Source organism: Cryptosporidium ryanae (assembly GCF_009792415.1).
Source record: "Cryptosporidium ryanae isolate 45019 chromosome Unknown contig_41, whole genome shotgun sequence".
NCBI lineage: Eukaryota > Apicomplexa > Conoidasida > Eucoccidiorida > Cryptosporidiidae > Cryptosporidium > Cryptosporidium ryanae.
In genome coordinates, this window is record NW_027125491.1 from 66,661 (window position 1) to 87,730 (window position 21,070).

The following is a 21,070-nucleotide window of genomic DNA, read 5'->3' on the forward strand; positions in this document are numbered from 1 at the left end:
AAAACGATCAAAATACAACATACACCAATTCAAAGTTTTGTGTGTAGGTAAAAATAAGAGGTGCATGCATTTGGCGCCCGCGGTATGAAGCTTTTCTAGTACTATAAGACTAGATAAAATATGAGGGGTGGAGAAGATAAGCTGGAGGCGTTAAAGAATAGAGAGGTGTATTTATAAATATCAAAGTAGTGCAAGTATCAATAGTCAATAGGTAATGGTGAATTGATTTTTTTATATGAGGAGGTTTGATGTTATACCTATAACTTCAGAGTTTAGCGAAAACCCAAATGTGAGAATAACAACGCTGTGTTGTGTTCCGCTGCTAGGTTACATATATGCAGGAACCAATTTGGGGGATATAATACTATACAAATATAATGATTTAGACAAGCTGAATGCAGAAAGTAGTGACTACTTTTGCACAAATATAGACAGGGAGAGGATAAAAAGCAGCGAGAAGGCAGTAAAAGTTCGTAACATATCACAAAAATGCAAAAAAATAGATAAGGTATTTCCAATAATAAGTTATGATGCAATTATAGATGAGAATATGCAAAATAAAGTGCATATAGGTGGAATAATAATGTGTTTGTGCGATGGGAATCTACTTTATATTGATATTGAACTTAAAGGAAGTATAACATTGCTTAATAAGGGTGTAACATCAGTCTCAGTTTGGAAAGACAGTTACAACATTAATGAATTTCAAACTAAATTTTGTGTATCTACGAGAAAAAAGATAATATTCTATAATACCTGTATTTTGGGAGACTTTATGGATATAGATAAATTAATAGAGGAGCAGGGAGTTGGTTGCAGTGAATCATACGATAATTCAAACTCAGGATCAAGTTTAAATGAAAATAAAATCATTGTCATTGATGGTAGTACAAGAGGCACTAAAAACGAATCTCGCGAGGAGTCTTCAAATTCAAGTTACTCATGGTTTGGATTCTCAGCTAAGCAAAAACCACAAAGTAATACGGACGATTCAGGCATAAACAAAAGAAGCTTGTCCAAGGCGGATGATCATATAAGGAACATTGAATTTGTTAAAGTTGAGGAATTTCCAATACCAAGTAGATTGGCTTCTTTTTCAGAAAACATATCTAACATAGAATGGTGTGATAATTGGATATGTTTTGTGCTGGGAAATACTTACTTTATAATGAATATAGACGACCAAAAAATAAATGAGGTATTGAGCATAGATCAAATGGATGGTGAATTTAGACATAATATAGTTATATTGCCGGAAAAAGAGTTCATGTTGACTTGTCAGGACAATTTAGGAGTTTTTTTTAGTTTGAATACACTAGAACCTTGTCCTAAGTCAATGATACAATGGCCGTCAGAAAGTTTAACTGGAGTGGTCTTGTCGCAACCCTATCTATTGGGAAGCACCAAAAGCGGAATTATTCAGATTTACTCTCTCAACTCAAATGGAGATGAACTGAATAATAAGAACCAAAAGGATTTTTTAGAAAATGGTTATTCAAATTCACAGGGAAGCAATTCCAGAAAGAGCTCAATAGGTGGTGGAAGTCAGTATTCTCTTCAAACGCTTCAGTTGGATGATGAGATAACAAGCATATCTACAGGTTGCACTTGTGAGGGGTTATTATTGACTCCTTCAACAAAAAATGTTCCATTAGGTCCGATAACAATGGTGTCTACATTAAGCAAAATATACTTATTGGTGCCTATCCCAATTGAGGAATCAATATTTGAGCTTGTAAATAGAAATCAAAGGAAACAAGCATTAAGTTTAATTAGTACATATTGCAATAACAATAATCTTTTGTTTAACAGTCTACTATTTAAGACCCAATGTTTAATTGGTTGGTTTGAATTTAGGAATCTTAATTTTCAAAGTGCATTTAATTATTTTAAAGAAGCCCACATAGATCCGAGAGTGATCATTATTTTGTTTTGGAAAGAACTTATTCCCGTAGACGATATCTTTGGGAACATCAGTATTAAAGAAAACGACGATATATATGAATATGCCTCTTTGCCTTGGAGCAATTCTAAAGGCAATACTATTTCTGAGAATTTAACACCGGATTTAAGGTACCATGAATCAATCTTAAGATCAATTCTTAGAATAGGAAAAAATAAAAAGTTACCCCGTAGTATTAACCAATTTGTTCAAAAAATACTAAATTGTAAGACTGAATATGCCAGTTACGGCAATTTTATGGTTGACTTTGATTGCGACATGAACAAGATAGACGATTACATTTACTCTGCAAATGAGAATCTTAAGTTATTTATCCTTAATGAGAGGAACAGATACCCAAGCTCTAAAAATATTCAAAATAAAAACAATAACCCAAGCTGTTCTACTGGGAGAATAATGGATATTGTGTACATGAAGCTAGTTATTGACGAATCTAACAACCAAGTCTGCTCTTCTCACAGTGATAAAATAGCTTACAACAACAGAGTTATTTTTTCGTTGTTGGATATCAATGATGACGTCAAAAAAAATGTTGAAAATCTAATTTTGACTGAATTTGACCTGGATAAATACGAAAAGTTCCTCGTCTCTAATAGGAGATACGATATACTGGCAGTACTGTTGTCCAGAAAGTCGATGTACTTGAAATCATTAGAAATATTGGAGAACATAATCAACTCAGGCGAAGCCGACGATTGTGATAGTAAAAGCATACTGAATGAATACGAAAAAAAAGACTCTGAATACATTAATATTTATGTTATGATATACAAAATACTGTTTCATATGTGTAGTTGCGATAACACACCGGTGCACGTTCAAGCAAATTTACTTAAAAGATACTCTAGATATATATTAGACAAGCCAGAAGTAACTAATATTGAGGACTTGTTTACTGTCAAACCTATTGAAAAATACCCCCTTAATATAGACGAGATACTTCATTTATTTAATTATTTTGGAGAAAAGGTTTCGAGTAAACTCAAAAGATCTTACTTGGAGAAAATAATATCAAGGCAAAACAACATTGAAATCAAGTACAAAATTGATCTCATCGAGATATATATCAGTGAAATATACAATTTAGACCCAAATTTTAACTCTAATTTAGAGCTTGATGGCAAAACTCCCACTTCGAGTTATTGTTTTCTTTTCACTGAAAAATATAAACCCTCAAAGTTACTGTTAATGCTTGAGGAAATAGACTACTTTGACTCGGAAAGTATATTTAAAAACATTATATACGACGAAAAAACACACAAATACGGGGTACACTATATGATTATAATTGAGTATATTCTTGTATTATTTAGGTGCAGTCAACACAAACAAGCTCTGAGTTATATTATAAATGTGCTTGATGATATACAACTTGCGGAAATATACACAATCGTGTGGAATGTACATAACAAATATTACTTTAACAAAGCTCATTCCTATAATAACGACAAGGGTTTCGCTTTCAATAGCACTGAACAGTATAAAAACAGTGAAATTGTGGGATATGATAGCCATTATGGGAATACAGAGTTTAACGAAACTTTATTCTTTTCAGAATTTAAATTCTGGAGGAAATACGTCGAAGAGTACAGCGATTCGAATAACAAATTTTGTGAAAAAGACAAGTATTCATACATAAGTTCCTGGATGGACATACTTGACATTTCAAAAAATGAATTATCATTGGTTTCCTCCAATGAAAATATTTGTAGGAACGCTGAATTTGACTATAATAAACGTAGTCTACGAAATATCATAAGTGAAGCATCTTTTTTTAGTTTTGACAATTATGTTATTACTTCTAGCAAATCTAAGAAAGATGAAAGTCTAGTTATTCTGATAAAAACCCTAGTAGATGCATGGAGGTCAAAAAATAACGTTAATATTGAAAAGGCAAAAACATATAAGGATGCAACGCTCAATATACTGAACAAATACTCGCTTCACTGCGATTTAGACATTCACGATGTCCTTCAAGTTATCCCAGAAGAGTGGCCTCTCTTAAATGTAATTGATTTTTTTAAAAAAAGCTTGGTTAAGCACATTCATGATAATAACACTAACGTAATTTCGACGGATCTTTCTGCTATTTCATATCTTCGTTTCTACGAAAAATGGTCAAACTTCAAATCAAACCATATCACAATTACTCAGGATATGATTTGTAATATTTGCTCACTCAAACTTGGGAATAAGCAATGTGCCTTATACCCTAATGGCACTTGCATCCACACACATTGTCTCTCTAGTGAACATAATTCAGCAGGAATCCATAAATGATGGAACTCGCTCATCCCTCTCTCGTACTGTTGTCGCTTGTCCTTCTTATTCTACCTTAATTGCATACAGAACGTTCAGCTTCTTGTTTTTATCGATAACTAATGCATATTAACTCTTCACCGAAGCTGGCGCCAAAAGAATTTATTCATCTGTTGCCTGTTACCTTGTGTCCTGTTTTTTAATGGTTTATTTGTAGATTTATTTGGCTAAAATTTTTTATAAATGCACTAATGTAGGCAGAATGACAGATAAATTTGACAGTTTTGGAAGAAAGGTGTGGGACAAGGAGTTTTATAGTAAGAGCAAGGAGGAAAGAGATAGAATAAGAGGATTAAACCCTGATGATAGTAGTAAGAACAAGGATGCAATTTACACAAGAGATGAAATAAAAAGAAAAAGAGAGATTTACTTAGACCTTTCTCGCGGAATAGGTGTTAAAAAAATAACAACTTCAAACAACCCAGCAATGAGCAGTCATGACAGCAGTAATACTGGTAATACTAATACAGTTACTGAAAAAGAGACAAGTGGTTATTGGTGTGAGCTTTGTAAGATGTTATTTAACGATTCTCACTCCTGGGTGAATCATATAAACAGTTTAAAGCATAATCAAAAAATTGGCACGAGTTTGTTTATTGAAAAAAAATCACTTGACGAAGTTAAAAAACATCTCAGTGAACTAATTGAAAAGTATGACAGTGATGGTAAATTAATAGTTAAAAAGGACGAACACAACGACGAAGAAAACAATGAGTTTTTAAAATATGATTTTCCAACGAGTTTTGTATAATTACTGCCAAAATAATTATTTTAACACATTATTGTTTTGGTACGCTATACTGCTTGTAGATTTATGTTTGTTATATAACACTCAAGTACTTGTTTCCAAACAGTGTATTGTATATGTATGCAATTACTATTGTTATTATTAGTGTAATTATGCTTGCTAGTATAAATGTGTACCTCATATTTTTCCACCAAAACTTATTTTTGACTTTGGTTGATTCGCTCAAAAATGCACCTGTTTCAACCTCAAGCACTTCAACTTGATTGTCTAAACTTTCTAATATTCCCTTTTTTAATTTAATTAAATAACTCTAGTACTCAGAGAAACTTACTTGATTTTGAACAATAATGTTAATGTTGTCCCTTACTGCAGTTTTGATTTCTTCAATATTATTTTCCAATTTGATAATCTTATCAAACTGTTTATAATCGTCAAATTTTGCTATTGTATCTTTAACATTTTGTTTGTAATCTTTAATTGAATTCAACAAATTAGTTCTGAGCTCACTTATGCAATTTATTTTTTCTACTCTAGACGTTAACTGGTCTAATTCTTTTAAATACGTGTATATTATTCTCTCTGGGTATTCTTTGCATGTGCAACAAACTGAATAAGATAGTTTTCCATCTTTCGGTTGTGGATTCCAAATGTACAAAATCCAGTTACAATCCTCAATACTTATTTGCTTCTTAATTCTTTGACTCTTTCTTGAATTTCCATTAACTAACTCTGATTTATAAACGTTGTCTATCTTTAGATAAGAAAAAGGTTTAGATTTAAGGCGTTTTCAATGAATATATAATAAACGAGTTAACGGTTTCTTTTAATATTTAGAAACTGCAACTAAGTTTCTTACCTCGTCCTTGATAATACTTGATATTCTGTCATACCAAGAAAATATCACCAATCCATTGTCAATCAATCCCAAACCAGTGAAAACCAAATTCTTATTTTGTCTAGGGAAATCCTTGATCTTAAGCATTTTGACTGTTCATTTAATTAATGCTTAACTAGATACACCCTCCTTCGTCTATTTTTAAACAGATTTATTATTTAAATGTTTTTGGCTGTTGTCCGTACATTCTAAAATCTACGGGAATATCCCACATTTTCATGCATATTTTTGCACTAATTACCCATACCCTAAATAACACGGGATTCAATATTATTTCAAACATTTTTACTTTGAGTTTTTAGCACTAAAAAATAATTAGGTATAAAGTTAAGTTGTTGGTAGTTATATATGAATTGATTTTTCTCAATATTTCCCTTTTTAATTTTCCACATGAAAGCCGAAATTAATGTTCAATACCGGTGCATGCAATTTTTCCCCTTTTTTCGCATAAATATTAACCTGCGTGATTTTTCAAAACAGTAATAATTAGCGGTATTTGATTAATTTAAGAGGAAATTACAAAGCAAAATGTGAATTTTGTAAATTAGTATAAGAGTTAACACGTAGAAAAGAGTAACAAGAGAAAAATGGAGAATAGAAGAGTGGCCGGAGCCGCGGTTGAGTCAGGAGGAGAGGACAATAGGACGAAGGAAGAAATAATCAAAAGTATACTTAAACTTCAAAATGAATTATCTGGTATGTTTTTCGTATTGTCTTAAAATTATTAATTCAGACTATTTTTACACTTTTTTTTGCACAATAGAGCTGAAAAAGGAGCTGGATAAGTTAGAAAACGATAATAAAATACTTAATGAAGAAAGTAATCGTTTGGAGACGGAGCTAAGCGAAATTAACGACTAATTTATTAATATTCTAAGGGAACAATAAAGATTCCGTTTTTCGATTGTTTAATGGTGTCCCATCTTCCAAGTCTGTGCTCTTGACCAATAGCTGCAACAAGGAACTTATCGGAAATGAACATATCATTAACAAATCCCTTAATAAAAACTTCGTCTACCAGAGTAAGTTTGTTATTGAAAAATTTCCATGCTTTAATGTACTGATCGGAACCTCCAGTGAAGAACAAATCAGAAAAAGGAATACTTTTTATACTATTTATACCGCTGCTATGTAGATCACCAACAGTTAACAGAGGTTTTTTTTTAAGTTGTGACCATATGTTTAAAATACCGTTTTGTTGACCTGTTATATAATTTATATTATTTAAACAGGAAACGGAATCTATGGGGGATTCAATGGTTGATTTGTTAACGCCGGAATTACTTGAGTAAAATATAAGATGAGAATCAGAAGACAGTTTCCAAAGTCTGCAAGTGTTGTCCTCACTACCTGTAAATGGACGGTCTTTGATTGCAATATCACAACAGGTTATCTTGTTCGTGTGACCATAGTAGGTATTCATGTGAGTTCTAGTGGTTAAACTCCACACTTTAACAGTTTTATCATAAGATACTGATATTATTTGTTCCATATCAGAATTTGGTTCGCAAATAACACCCGTAATAGTATCACTATGTCCGTGCAATTTATCTATACATTTTCTAACTCTGTGATCCCAAATTCTGATGACCCTATCTTCACCTGCGCTACATATTAAATTAGTTTCTTTATGATAACATATGCTTTTCACCTGTTCGAAATGTCCTCCGCAACTAAAGTCTTTCCTTGAACCCGGAAACACCGTTTTTTTACCTGTTTCTATATCCCATTTTACAATTGAACAGTCCTTGCTTCCTGTATAAACAAAATTTCCGTTATTCCTGTCTAGTGTTATACACGTGGGACTTAACTTGTGACCTTTATAAAAGGTAGACTTACTTCCCAATATATTTATATTACCTGCTATTTTTTTCTCCAATACCTTCCCCTCCAGAGTTGTTAGCCTCTCCTTTCTTTTCTCATCATCAAGTCCGTCTATTTTCCTCAAGTACTTTTTCGCCAGGGATATTTTTCTTTCGTCCACATTTTGAAAAAAATCATCGTTATCTAACTCAGAGCCTGTACCTGAATCTTCATTTCTGTCTCCAAAAAACTCAGCAGCCTCCTCTTCAGAAGAGCAGATCTCGTCATTGCTTATATCTCTTCCATTATGCCTTCTTTTCATTATTTCAACTTCACAAATCTACATATATATGCCTATAGTCTCGCACTTTGCTTATTTGTCTTTAGTATATGTGATAAACTAACCGCTGTCTATCGAATCCTGCGGCGTGCTTGCTGACAAGTTCAACAGCAAACACTACACCTTCCAATCAACCCTATGTCTGCAGCCTACTCAAAGTTAGTTGTTTATTTTTTCCTCCTAGTCTTCACTTTAAATGATACTTTCCTAAAGGGCGCCACGCGCATCTTATAATAGTAAATTTAAACGGTACCTAATACCGGTATAAATTAATACCTATATATATGTACATATATATAGGTGTTTCAGCGCGGTAAAAGCAGATCACATAAATGGTCATAAAACGAAGAGTTGAGAATGGGAGAATGCAATAACAAAACCCCAGTTAAGGTCAAACAGGACGTGGCCTTTTGGCGCGTTAAAATGATTCGGTTGGTTTCTATAGTTAGTTTTTGCCGCTGCTAAGGCGCGCATTTACAATTTGTAGGTCCGCAGTGCAAATTTTTGTCGTGTCTGCACATAACTAGTCCACACTTTTTGAATTTTCCAATTAGTTTTTGTAAAAATAATGAAAAAACTGAAAGCAGCAAAGAGAGAAGGGCGTTGACTTGAGTATTTTTTAAATGGTGCAGCGCATGTCTGTTCACCTATAGACAACTGTGTGTTTGAGTGATTTACCATTTTAGTTAGGTTTTTGAGATTCAGGAGAAGAGAATACTAAGACAATCCAAACAGCGGAGTGAGTACGTGAAAACTTGGACAAAATGCCGGGATCTGAGTTTCTCCCTCCTTCCAAAATGTCTTCCCGTTCAAGTACAAAAGAAAAAAGCAAATTTAACAGCGTTGTAAATAGGAATGACAGTTGTGATACAACAGAAAGTGACAACGAAGATGATATACCATTTATAATTTATTCAGAAAAAATCAAAATAAACTGGCCAATATTTATATTCCAAAAAGAGGATATAGTTGGGGAGAAAGATAACGAAAAGGATCTAGATACGGAAGTATCGGTAGATAACATCAAATTTGAGGGTAAATATGGTAAAAAAATTTACGAGTCCAACATTTTGAGCAAATCGCATTTTAATTTAAAATTAAAGAGTGTGAGACTCAGTTTCCTCCCCGGATTTGCGAGGAAATACATATATAATAACAACTCAAACACATTAGATTTTAGGTTTAAGTTGGTAATAAATGAAGGGGTAGGTGAGAAGGAAGAGAAAGAACTTGTCGACCTCTCTGTAAAAGACAGACTGGACGAGTTTTTGACGAATACAGACTGTGTGAGAATGGAAAAAGCAATAAATACAAATCACTCACTTAAGAGAAACTATGGTAAAAACAGTATGAATTTAAGACAGTACAACATAAGCATATACAAAAGCATCAACAAAAGAATAGAATTAAACAAAAAATTACTATATGAAATGAAAAACCACACTGCAAACACTGTTTTTGAGATTTACATAGAAAAAGAGATTAACAAAAATAAAGTTTTGATCTGTAAATCTAATATAAACCTCGACATAGAGAAAATAAATGCCATTCGTAAAGATGGAGGAACGCAGGTTCTTGCAGAAATAAATGATATTACCAATAGCAACGACACTAAATATAGAAATGTATTGGGGTACGTGCAATTATACATACAAAAATGAGGTGTTAAATCCTCAAGTTATACCGAAGAATGTTTCTTTTAATTATATTTGAAACATCTTTTGAATTTGAAAAAGTATTTACTTTAAGTTGAATATTTTTTCTCATTCTAGTTCTGTACATGTCTACATTTTGTTTTTTTATCAAAACACTTCCAATATAGTTAAATTTAAATAATTGACTAAAATTCTTGTTTAGAACGTCATAAAGCTGTCCTGAGATAGTAATGTTCCCTGGAGAGCCACAGGACTCCATTTTATTTCCTATAATTATATCATGACCCCATACCTCATATCTGATTCTGGAGCTTCCTACAATTCCGCCTATACATTCGCCATAGTGCAGCCCGATTCTCATATTTAAATCAGGAATGTTCAGTCTTTCTCTAATAACAGATATTTTATTCAACATATCATGAGCCATTGCAACGCTTCTTCTAGCACCCTCTTCTGGAGAATACCCCTGTATGTTACATATTTTAAATTTTTTAATTAGTTCACTATTTCTATGATTTGTGTTTGAAAAGTCAACTGAGTTTTCCTGTGATGAAGAGGTATTTGTGCATTTTTCAAAGTTGTTTCTCAAATTAGACCCGTTTGAATTGGTATTACCACTAAATACATTTATGCTAAAATTTGTTCTTTTGGAATTACTATCATCAAGTTCATAAAGGCAGTTTCTGGCTGAATCGTTATTCTTTTTATCTCCAGACCCATTGGTTAATTGAAAACTACTCTTAGAATTCGCACTTGCATTTACTGAAGAGTTTTTTATTCTGTCCATTATCTCGTCATTTATTTCAATCTCAGGTTCACTCATTGCAACATAAGCATCACCTATTGTAAACAACTTAAATAATCCAAATTTAGAAAGAGATTCATCAAACTGAGCATAAAGAGTGCTTAACATATACACAACGTTTTCAGCTTCAACAGACATTGCCCACTGAGTAAAGCCACATATATCGGAAAATATAAACGTAACGTTTTTATGTATATATGCAGACTTTAGTTTGTCCTCTTGAAAATCAATTAATACCTTTTTTGGAAGCATAGTTATTAACAGTTCGTGGGCTTTTTTTTCGTAGTTTCCTGCTATTAAGGAACTATAATATATTGTTCTTCCCGTTCTTTCTCTTAAATAGGCTGCTATAATATTTATAAGCAGTGATGTTACATATACTGTCATGCCCTCTATATTTATATTTATTCCAGTCAACAATATAGTGGCAAGTAAAAACAGTATTAATACGTCAAATAATATTATGTATCTAAACAGCAATCCAGCATTGTGGTGTACTGTTGCCAGTAACAGCAATTCAATTATTTCTTCATCGCACCAAAGAGAGATTGAATTGTTTACCATCGTAAACTGCCAAAGTATAGTCAGCATTAAAATAGAAGCTCCTCCTGCTAAAACTGCATTTAAAAACAATATTGGACCACCTATGTGTCTCTCACTCTCGTAATTCATTTGTTTCTGACTATCATTGCTTTTATTATTCTTATTTCCAATGTCAAAGTTTATATTTCTCATTATTGATGAAGATTCATCATAAACATTCCTTTCAGTTGTAGAGTAGTTTGTATTCCTAAATTGATGACTGGTATAGTTGCTAAATAATACCAACCATGAGAGTAATATTGATGATATATATACTATTCTAACGGTCCAAAGTATACGGTAGTTAGATCTATCATCGCTTTTCGGTGATTGACAAGGCAATACTGAATATATTAACGTTTGTAAAACCAATGTAACGACAACTATAACTAAACTTTCTTCTATAGTCTTCAGTGTTGTGTAATTTGAATAATAATGCAATAAATACTTTTGCTCTATATTGTTGTCTTTAAAACACAACGTCACATCCATTAAATTAGCTATCCTTTTCTTTGTTATTACTTGGTCATTTTCTCTGTCTCTTCTTTCAACTTTTGTTTTTGTGTACTTGATAATGTTATATTTATTCTTATCGTTTGTAACATTGTTTTTTAAAAGTGATGGCAGTAACGACAGTTGAGAAACAGTGTAGTCACTGTTATTGTATTCGTTTAACAAATCGAAATCAGGATACAATTTGACAATGCAGTTACCAACCTGAACGGAATTAACGCCTTTTCCTCTTATTCTTCCCTTAGCTATTAACGTGAAGTTAGGATAAGCTGACCCTGTAACTCTTTCTAATATGTATGTATCCATTATGCCTTTGCCCTTTACAAATGAGCGTCTTTCACGCCATTTTAATATAGGTATGCTTTTTATTATCTCATATGTAGAAGAAGATATTTGTATTTTACCCGAATCGCACAGTGATTTCATTCTACTTGCGGTATTTACGGTATCACCAAATAACGCATATTGTGGCTTGTTTTTTCCGACAACTCCCGATATAACTTTTCCAGAATGTATTCCTATTTTTAATTTAAGACGCTTCAAACATAACTCGTTTTCCATTATAGTTATATCCCCATTGAAATAGTTTTTACTGTTAGTATTTGCATCAATGTTGCTATCATTATCAGTGCCATTGTTACTGTTTATTGGTATTTCAAAAAATATTGTTGATGATATTTTGTGCATTCTTAATCCAAATCTCAATAAATTAATTAAATCCAAAAGTGACTTCTTTTTTATTTTTTCGTTGTTTTCAGGGTTATCTTTCGTAGATTTTCTACTTTTTTCACCTTTTTCTTTGTCCTCGTACTCGTCTTCACTGTTGTAAGGATCCAAACAAGATGCAATTAAGTAAGTCTCAAAAACTGTTTCTATTTTAGTACAATTGTACTTGTCTATTAAACAATCCAATGTAAGGAAAAACTTATCCAATAAATACACTAGTTTTGTTGGTTGCAGCACCTCAACAATACTCTGAAAATCGTATATATCACAAAATAACACAGATACAATACCTCTGTCTTCAACACCATTTTTATAATAATTAACTGATTTTGAAATTTGATAACTTATTCTAGTTTTCCTGCTGTAGTTATTGTCACATTGCTGTTCCAATTTATCGTTTAAAGAATTTTTAAGTGAATTTGAACTTCTTCCGTAAGGACTGTGTATATTGTTATCGATTTGTTGAGTTTTAATCAGTCTTTCAACTATAAATGAGGGAAGCATTGTGTCTAATATCTGTCTTTGTCTTTCCCTTAAATCATTGGTGTATGTCTTAAGTAAAAATTGAGTTCTGTAAAGCAACTCAGAACGATAACCCAAAAACCCACAAAATGAATTTATGCCTATTAATATTGGCAAAAACCTCAATAAATATGTACTTTTAATTCCCCATATAAACTGTACAATTATAACACATACAAATCCTATAATTGTCAAATATAAACCTTTGATAAAACCGAGTCTAAATACGATAAATGATAGTATTGGAAATATAACTACCAATGTAAATCCATGTATAGTTGCTAGTATTGATGTAACTGATATTAATATTAACAATAGAAATTGATAACGAACATTTAAACTGTATTTACCACTTATGTATGTTAAACAAAAATTTATAAATATAAATGTGCAAAATAATACACACATTATTCCAACCCAACTGTAATTTGTGTCTGATAAATTAATTGCAAACGGACCTAACTTCAAAAATATAAGAGATAATACAAATAAAACAACTCTAATTGCATACCTCTGTTGATAAGTCTCAATCTGTTTCTCTCTTTGATATTCAAGTTCCAGTTGTTTTACTTTAAACGTTAATTTATATGGATTTAGCAACAACTTAACATCATCGGAAAATTTATTTATTCTACTATAATCTGAAGAATTGTTTATTATATTTATATTCAGATCAAGTGTTGAGTCCTGTTTCTTCTTGTTCATTGTACTAGATTTTATGTTTCTATTTAAAGAGGTTATTGATGTAAGTGAATTTACTATTTTTGATACATTACTGCTATCAATACACTTATTATTACCACTTTTATCTTCCTCCAAGTTGTTATTTTGCAACGCTATATTCCCTACTCTAATATTATCATTCAGTATATCAGTATACTCTTTTTTCAAATATATGTAGTTTGACTGCTCCTCCTTTGAGTATTTAGTCAATGACTGAACAAACTGCAATGATTTTATTCCCTTTACACGTGTTTTCTTTACCGGTACTAAATGTGATATATAAATTTGTTTAGGATTCCAAATTGTAATTGCATGCATGTAAACACGTAGTTTCCAATTATTAATATTATTTTCATATTTATCTATAAATATTCGATTGTCGCCAATGTAGTTAATTTTAATTGGTTTCGCAAATTTGTTTTTTCTTAAATATAGTGAATTTGAGTAGTGTAAATAATTTCCTGTACATGATGTCGCAATCGTCAAATTACCGACGCTATTGCAACTGCTTTCTAAAATGCTGTTGATATTTGACTCAGAAAATCCTGCATTCAAAGTATTGGTATTTATTTCAGTGTTGTTTGAAACACCCTCTTCTGTTACGCCTCTTTCATCAACAGGAGTAGTTACAGTTTCTTTTACCTCAATAATGCAATCCTTCGGTAAAGTTTTACCCTCACTATTGTTTAAATCATAATAGTATGAATTTTGTTCTATTTTGTTTTCTAATATTGATTTATTCATTATTTGTGGTTGAATAATGTTAATTTGGGGCTGAATAACTACGTTTTGCCTTTTAAGACTTTCTTTCCTTTTTTTTATTCTTTCCATCGAATGAATTTGATATTTTGATGAAATTGAATTAATTAATGTCGGAACTTTAATATTCTGAATAGTCAAATAGTCCATATACTCATCGCCATTATCAGTAATGCCAATATTAATATGGTTTTTAATGATAATCCATTCAGACCAAATAAGCGTTTTCATATATGAAACTATTTCTTTAAATAACTTTTTGTATTCAAAATTCATAAATGATATACAAATCATGGCCTTTTCTCTATTTTTGCAGCAATCTGTATATTGTTTTATGTGAATTAACCACCAATCTCTGACAATAGTTGAAGGGTTTGGGTAAAACTTATACAGTATTATCTTCCATATCACATTGAATATTACTATATACGATACAAACAACGGTACTGATAAAAGTAATACATACGATTTATTTCCGGAGAAACCATAAATATAATATAAACTATTTGAAAATTTAGTTGAAATAAATAATATAATTATTGTCAAAATTAAAATTAATGGTATTGAAGCTAAGTACAGGTATGAAAATGACTTTGATTTTACCACAAACGAAAATAAAGAACCAATTATACAGTATAATGTTTGTGAATCTGATAAATTTAATAGATCTGAAGAAATGCCATTTATAAAAGGGGATGTATTTTTTACTATTAAAATCCCAAAATAAAAAGACATAATTGATAAAAATATTGACTCGGATAAATAGTATAAATATGTCAACCAGTTTGTAAAGTAGCCGTTTTTTGAAAATATATACAGAAAAGGCAAGTCTATAAGCTTAGGTGGTACGTCTATCCCGGTAAATCCATATAATATAGGTGGCAAAACCGTTACAAATACTACAAAAAATGCCATTAAATCTGTCGAATAAACCAAAGTACCTGACCATTGACAATAAAATTGAAATATTAAGTGAGGTAAAACTAAGTAAAATATTTTAAATGCATTATTATAAAGTGATATACCAGTTCTGTATGACGTGATTCTACCTGCTCTTGATAATATTGGTATTACTTGATGAAATTTACTTATTGTCACATCTGTTACCGGAGTAAGTATGGTATTATTAATGTATTGCCTTATTTTCCTTCTGGAAACAATGCTCCTCGGCAAATCACTTTTAATTCCACACTTTTTACCACTCTTACTGTTGTTTTTAGTAATATCATTATAGTTATTGTAATTATAATTTTCATTATTTTTATCTGTTGTTGTGTAGATACCAGGACTTATCTTGTTTCTAATGGCATAATAAAGTTCATTATTATTATTATTCAAATCTTTCATAAAAAAAGAGTCTTTACTTCTATTTATGTCCCTGCTATTTATAGAAATTGAATCTCTTTTCTTACTTGTTTCTTCATCGCAGTTATTAATATTATTGTTATTATGGTGATGATGTTTATTATTATTATTTTTATTATTATTATTAATGCTTATATTGATATTACTTGTGCTTTTGTCATAAGATTTATTTTTATTGTGTATTGATTCAGTATTAGAAACAGAAATTGAAATGTCACAACTAGATAAAGTAGATACATTTCCAGTATTACCTGAAATTCCCAAAATAACTGGTTTGGGTATCACGTTATTCCTCAAGTAATCTGTAATGGAGCTTATATCCTTTGATATTGAGTCACTTATCACAACATATGGACACATTATTGCAATCGAAAAGAAGTAATTTGATAAATTTCTCGATTGAAATATTTTGGTTAATTGATGTGCTGAAAATATGATTCCTGGAAGTGAATTTACTACTCCATGACCTGGAAAATTACCAAACCAACTCATCCATTCATTTAAATTTACACTTTCTCCTATTTCACACAAATTACTCGTAGCATTATTGTTATAAAACTGCGATAATTGGAATTCTCCATTTAATGTTGATATTGTAATCAAATTGTTTAAAAATTTAACATCAGAATATTTTTTATTCAAACTTAATATACTCTTTCTAGTTCTTCTATTCATGTTATTATTATTAGATTGACAACTATTACCTTTATTACTACTATCACTATTATAGTCGCCTTCTGTAATTGAATCCAATTCAAAATCAAAATCTTTTAATATTAAATATTTATTTTTCACTATTATTTTAAGTTCGTTATAGATTTTTACCAAAAATGCTACTGTTTTTCTTTTATTTGATAATGGTAATCTATCCATTCTAATTAATGGTATTTTGTCGTAATTTGAAAATATTTTATGCATTAGTCTAATTGAATTAGTTGAGGATATGTTAAATAGGAACCAAGGTTTAATACTGTATTCCATTAACGATTTGATAGTTTTGGGAACTTTGTCTTGTATTCTGTATTCTATTCCTATATAACCCAAGTAATCTAAATTATTTCTTATATTTATATAGTAATCTTCCGTTGACTTATTCAGTAGAAATTTAAAATTTTCATTTTTCTCAGTTAAGTTCCTTCTTAATCTTATTTTATTTAACTCTGTTTTAGAAAGTACTTTTTTTGCATATATGTATACTTTGTAACCTTGATAATCTAATTTTTTTGTTATATATAATAAGTCGTCGTAACTTTTAATTCTATTGTTGTAATCTGAACATAAAGAGCCATTTACCTTATAATTGTTATTGCTACTGCTCTCTACATTTGATTTTATTGATTGAGGATTTATTAATGGCAACATATTTTTTGCCAGCCCTCTAGTATATAATACCGATTCCCTTATTTGAGGGAATTTAACTACTATTGAGATCATATCATTATTTGAATCCTCGTATTTATAAATTAGTGATGCAAATATCGTTCTTCCTAAACTTTCAACTACTATATGTTGAGAATTAACCAATACTAGTCTCATTCCAAATGATGCTGCCGTGTTTACTATTGTTAAATCGTTCTCGTCTATTCCAGAATATTGAACATATGACTTTGGATGACTCTCATAATATCTATTTACCTTTTCATTTTTATCAGATTTAAATGAATATTTTAATCTTTTTAATATATTTTTAAATTCAATCCTTTTACGATTACTCGAAAAAATGCTTTTTTTATGTTTTAATTTACTTTTATTCTTATTTAATATAATTCTATTTAAAATTGTATTTATATTATTATCTTTGTATTCAGAAATATCATTTCTCATATTAACAGTGTACTTTATAAAGTATTTAGTCAGCATCATCTCCCTTGGTAGTGTCACTAAATTGCACTTCCTTCTTTGATTATGCAATTTCTCATATTCTTTATTGTATCTATAAGTTAACAAATTATTATTTTCGCTTGAGTCATTTACAGTTATTTCATTAGTATCATGAGAATACAATCTCAAATTTGAATTTTTATATATTTTTAACTTATCAACACGTTTATCTCCAAATAAGTTTGCTATTCTTTTTCTTTGCAGTAATTTTAATGCTTTTATTTTGTTTTTGATTGTTCTTTTGCCCTTGAAATGTAATTTACTTCCGCTTTTTTTTGTGGATAAATCATTAAATGATACCAATGAATTTTTTATTGAATACCTTGAAAGTTGATACTTAATCCCATTTTCATCACTTGAACTATAATTAAATTTATAATTGCTGTCCCTGCTTAAACTTCTTATTATATTATTTGTACTGTGCAATATTTTGTTCTCATCATTCATGTTATTATTTTTCCCACATTTAATCTTATTATTAGGATATAACTCACTTTCATCTATACCTTTATACTTAGTATCTAATATCCTTAAATGTGGTACTGATGAGTTACAAGTTGCCATTGCATATAACATATCAATTAAAACCGAATTATTGATATTCGAATCGCAATAATATTCATCATTCCTAGATTCATAGTTAGCACCCAATTTACTTTCAACATTTAAATCATTTGAGAGTGAGTATTCTATTCTTTTATTTTCTGAAATAGTATCACAAAAAGAATTTATCAGTGTATAATTTATTGTTTCAATTAATAAATTCTTAATTATCGCAGAATATTCATCGAATAATTCATATTTTTGATTTGTTTTCCAACCATAAAAAGAATTTGTTAATTTAATAATGTTTTTAAACATTAAATATAATATTTCTTCGTTTTCCTCTTTGTTTATTAATTTACTTTTTTCACCGAATACACTGTTTTCTCTTTTATATTCATTATCATTAAGATCAATATCACTATTTTTTGTAGTTAATTTAAAATTAGTTGATCTAATTTTTTTATTTGAAAGTACTATTTGATTAAGTAATATGGTTAATCTTTTTGGAAATAAATGAATAGGTAGTGCAGGGTGATATAAATATGACTTGTTATTTATTCTATTTGAATATGTTTTGCTCTCTTTCTTATTTAAATTCGTAAAACTCTTTTTTGTTCTTACCAATGACAACGGCGGCCATGTATTACGATACTCAATTATATTGCTTTCAGAAGGCTCATCTAAATATGTATTTTTAAGTTCCTTCATTTTAAAAAGCGTTTTCTTATAGTATTTTCTCATTTTTACTTTATCTTCACTATTTTTGGTATTTGATTTACTATCAGATATTAAGGAATTGTTATTATTTTCTTTAAATATATCTAACTTTGAAATCGCACTTATAACGCTATGATAATTAAACAATTCAAGCTTTTTTGGATGGATTATTTTATAAATAAACATCGAAGACCTGATATTTGGCCTTACCACTCTCATATGACCATTTATGAATCTAGATGGTTCGTTTCTATGCCATGAAATAGAATGGTGCCTCCAAACGAGGCCAGAAATAATTGAAAACTTTGGCGAAGCATTTACTTCCAAACCGTTTTTGAAAATATATTCTTGTCCATTATTTAAACTTATAAATTTAAGCCTCATGGGTTCTGCTTCCATTATCGAGTCTTGAGTTATTAGCGAAAAATCAACCTCCCCAAATGAATCTAAGGAATTGTATTTGTGAAAAAAACACTCCAACTTACTTTTATTATTGTTATTTATATCCTCCTTGTTTTTGTTATCTAAAATAAGATTTGAATTATTTATTTTACTTAAATATTTGGAGGCCAACAACAATGAATTATTTCTTGATTCATTATTTGTTAAATTTAAATTATAGTTGATATCATTCAAAATTGATTTATTAAATGATAATTTAATGAACTCAAAAATACGAATTAAATCTGTAACTGCTGTTACTGTAACTGGAATACACATATTAAATAATAATATAAATTCAATCATTATTTTCCAATTTGATTTGTAAATATTGTTATAATTACCGTTCGATCCTGTAAAATAATTTGAATAATTATCAAATTTAGATTCATTATTTATAAATATAAGTATAAATAAAATTATAATAAAAACAGTAATTACAAATGTCAAAAAAAGTGATAATGTATTCTCAAACTTCATTCTTGGATAATATTTTGATTTATTCTCATAGAAATGTTTTTTACAAGAAATTCTTGTATCTTTTCCTGCGTAAACGACTACTGCTAAAACCCAATTTGCAAATGTTAACTTTGAAAACATCTGTACAAAATTATCCTTATTTAATGAAATCGCTCTCGGTTTACCTTCCCATTTTAAAGAGCCTTCAAAATGATATATATCGTCAGAAGGAACGTCGCATGTTATTTTTCCTGGAGTCAATATTATATCTTTAACTGCTCTCTCAAAATCAGTTTGACTGCATGTAGGTTCACATGCTCTCTTTAATCTGGATCCGTCTACCATTTCTGATGATATGTATGCCATTTTACCACTTGAGTGAAGTATCACAACATCTGCTGGAAACTGTTCACCGTCTAGAATGCATATTAGATCACCAACTTTGATGTATTTCCACTTAGTTAATATAAATTCCATTTTATTTGACTCGAACACAAAGCAATGTTTATTATTTACTTTATAGTCAGCTATTCTCATTTTTGTGTATATATATAAATCAACAATAAAAGGAGGAAATATTGAAAAAAACAATGATGGAGCCAGAAACAACCATTTGTATTTACCTTCTATATTCATGAAAAGTGATATTATAAATGATATCAATCCAATTATTATCGGTATTTTCTTGCATTTTCCCCAAAATGTGACTATAATAAATTGCAGATAGTTATATTTTGAGTGGGAATATTCATTCTTTGAATAATTATTCTCATTTTTATTTTTTCCTGATATATCTAATACAATCTTTCTCGATATCCATACTGGCTTTTTCCTAATTGTTTTAATACTTTCATCTTCACCATATAATGTATTCGTTTCTGTGGCATGATCCAGCATTTAACTTAGAGTATTTTAAATTCAAGTTTCTAATTTAATAATTAAAATATTTATAAATTGGTGCAGAAAACCCTATTAATGCATTTGAATTAGTCTTTACAATTCATTCAGTGTAAATAAATGCGAATAGGCATCTAGTGAAGCTGAATATAAATATGTGATATTTCTTGACTAAAACATAAATAAAAAACCTAAACAAAAAATAATTCAAATAAATTTAAAAATAGTAAAAACTACTTTCTATTTAAATCAAATCAATTTATTATTGCCACGTAATTATAATAATACCGGTATATAGATTTTTTTGAATTTATTTTCTGTGGGGAAAACCATAAATTAAACTAATCAAGCTTTTTTTTTATATTGTAAAAAATGCATGCATACACAATGTTAATTTTCAATTTGATAAAA

At 29.8% G+C, this 21,070-nt stretch overlaps 6 protein-coding genes across 6 annotated transcripts; 3 read left to right on the forward strand and 3 right to left on the reverse strand.

Moving 5' to 3' along the window:
• Positions 1 to 235: 235 nt before the first annotated feature.
• FG386_002336 (uncharacterized protein) lies at positions 236 to 4,243 on the forward strand (the record flags this gene model as incomplete). The annotated part of the gene is made up of 1 exon (XM_067341698.1): positions 236 to 4,243. The coding sequence occupies one exon, from the start codon at positions 236 to 238 to the stop codon at positions 4,241 to 4,243; it is 4,008 nt and encodes a 1,335-aa protein (XP_067198977.1).
• A 241-nt stretch (positions 4,244 to 4,484) lies between these two features.
• FG386_002337 (uncharacterized protein) lies at positions 4,485 to 5,033 on the forward strand (the record flags this gene model as incomplete). The annotated part of the gene is made up of 1 exon (XM_067341699.1): positions 4,485 to 5,033. One exon carries the CDS (start codon positions 4,485 to 4,487, stop codon positions 5,031 to 5,033), a length of 549 nt encoding a protein of 182 aa, XP_067198978.1.
• Positions 5,034 to 5,103: 70 nt separating this feature from the next.
• Positions 5,104 to 6,012, reverse strand: FG386_002338 (synaptobrevin family protein; the record flags this gene model as incomplete). Its single annotated transcript, XM_067341700.1, has 3 exons — positions 5,104 to 5,316; positions 5,362 to 5,781; positions 5,887 to 6,012. The coding sequence occupies 3 exons, from the start codon at positions 6,010 to 6,012 to the stop codon at positions 5,104 to 5,106; spliced, it is 759 nt and encodes a 252-aa protein (XP_067198979.1).
• Positions 6,013 to 6,790: 778 nt separating this feature from the next.
• On the reverse strand, positions 6,791 to 8,050 carry FG386_002339 (Rrp9p/U3-55K-family snoRNP-associated protein; the record flags this gene model as incomplete). The annotated part of the gene is made up of 1 exon (XM_067341701.1): positions 6,791 to 8,050. The coding sequence occupies one exon, from the start codon at positions 8,048 to 8,050 to the stop codon at positions 6,791 to 6,793; it is 1,260 nt and encodes a 419-aa protein (XP_067198980.1).
• A 782-nt stretch (positions 8,051 to 8,832) lies between these two features.
• On the forward strand, positions 8,833 to 9,472 carry FG386_002340 (uncharacterized protein; the record flags this gene model as incomplete). The annotated part of the gene is made up of 2 exons (XM_067341702.1): positions 8,833 to 9,415; positions 9,444 to 9,472. The coding sequence occupies 2 exons, from the start codon at positions 8,833 to 8,835 to the stop codon at positions 9,470 to 9,472; spliced, it is 612 nt and encodes a 203-aa protein (XP_067198981.1).
• A 261-nt stretch (positions 9,473 to 9,733) lies between these two features.
• On the reverse strand, positions 9,734 to 20,659 carry FG386_002341 (uncharacterized protein; the record flags this gene model as incomplete). Its single annotated transcript, XM_067341703.1, has 1 exon — positions 9,734 to 20,659. The coding sequence occupies one exon, from the start codon at positions 20,657 to 20,659 to the stop codon at positions 9,734 to 9,736; it is 10,926 nt and encodes a 3,641-aa protein (XP_067198982.1).
• Positions 20,660 to 21,070: the final 411 nt, after the last annotated feature.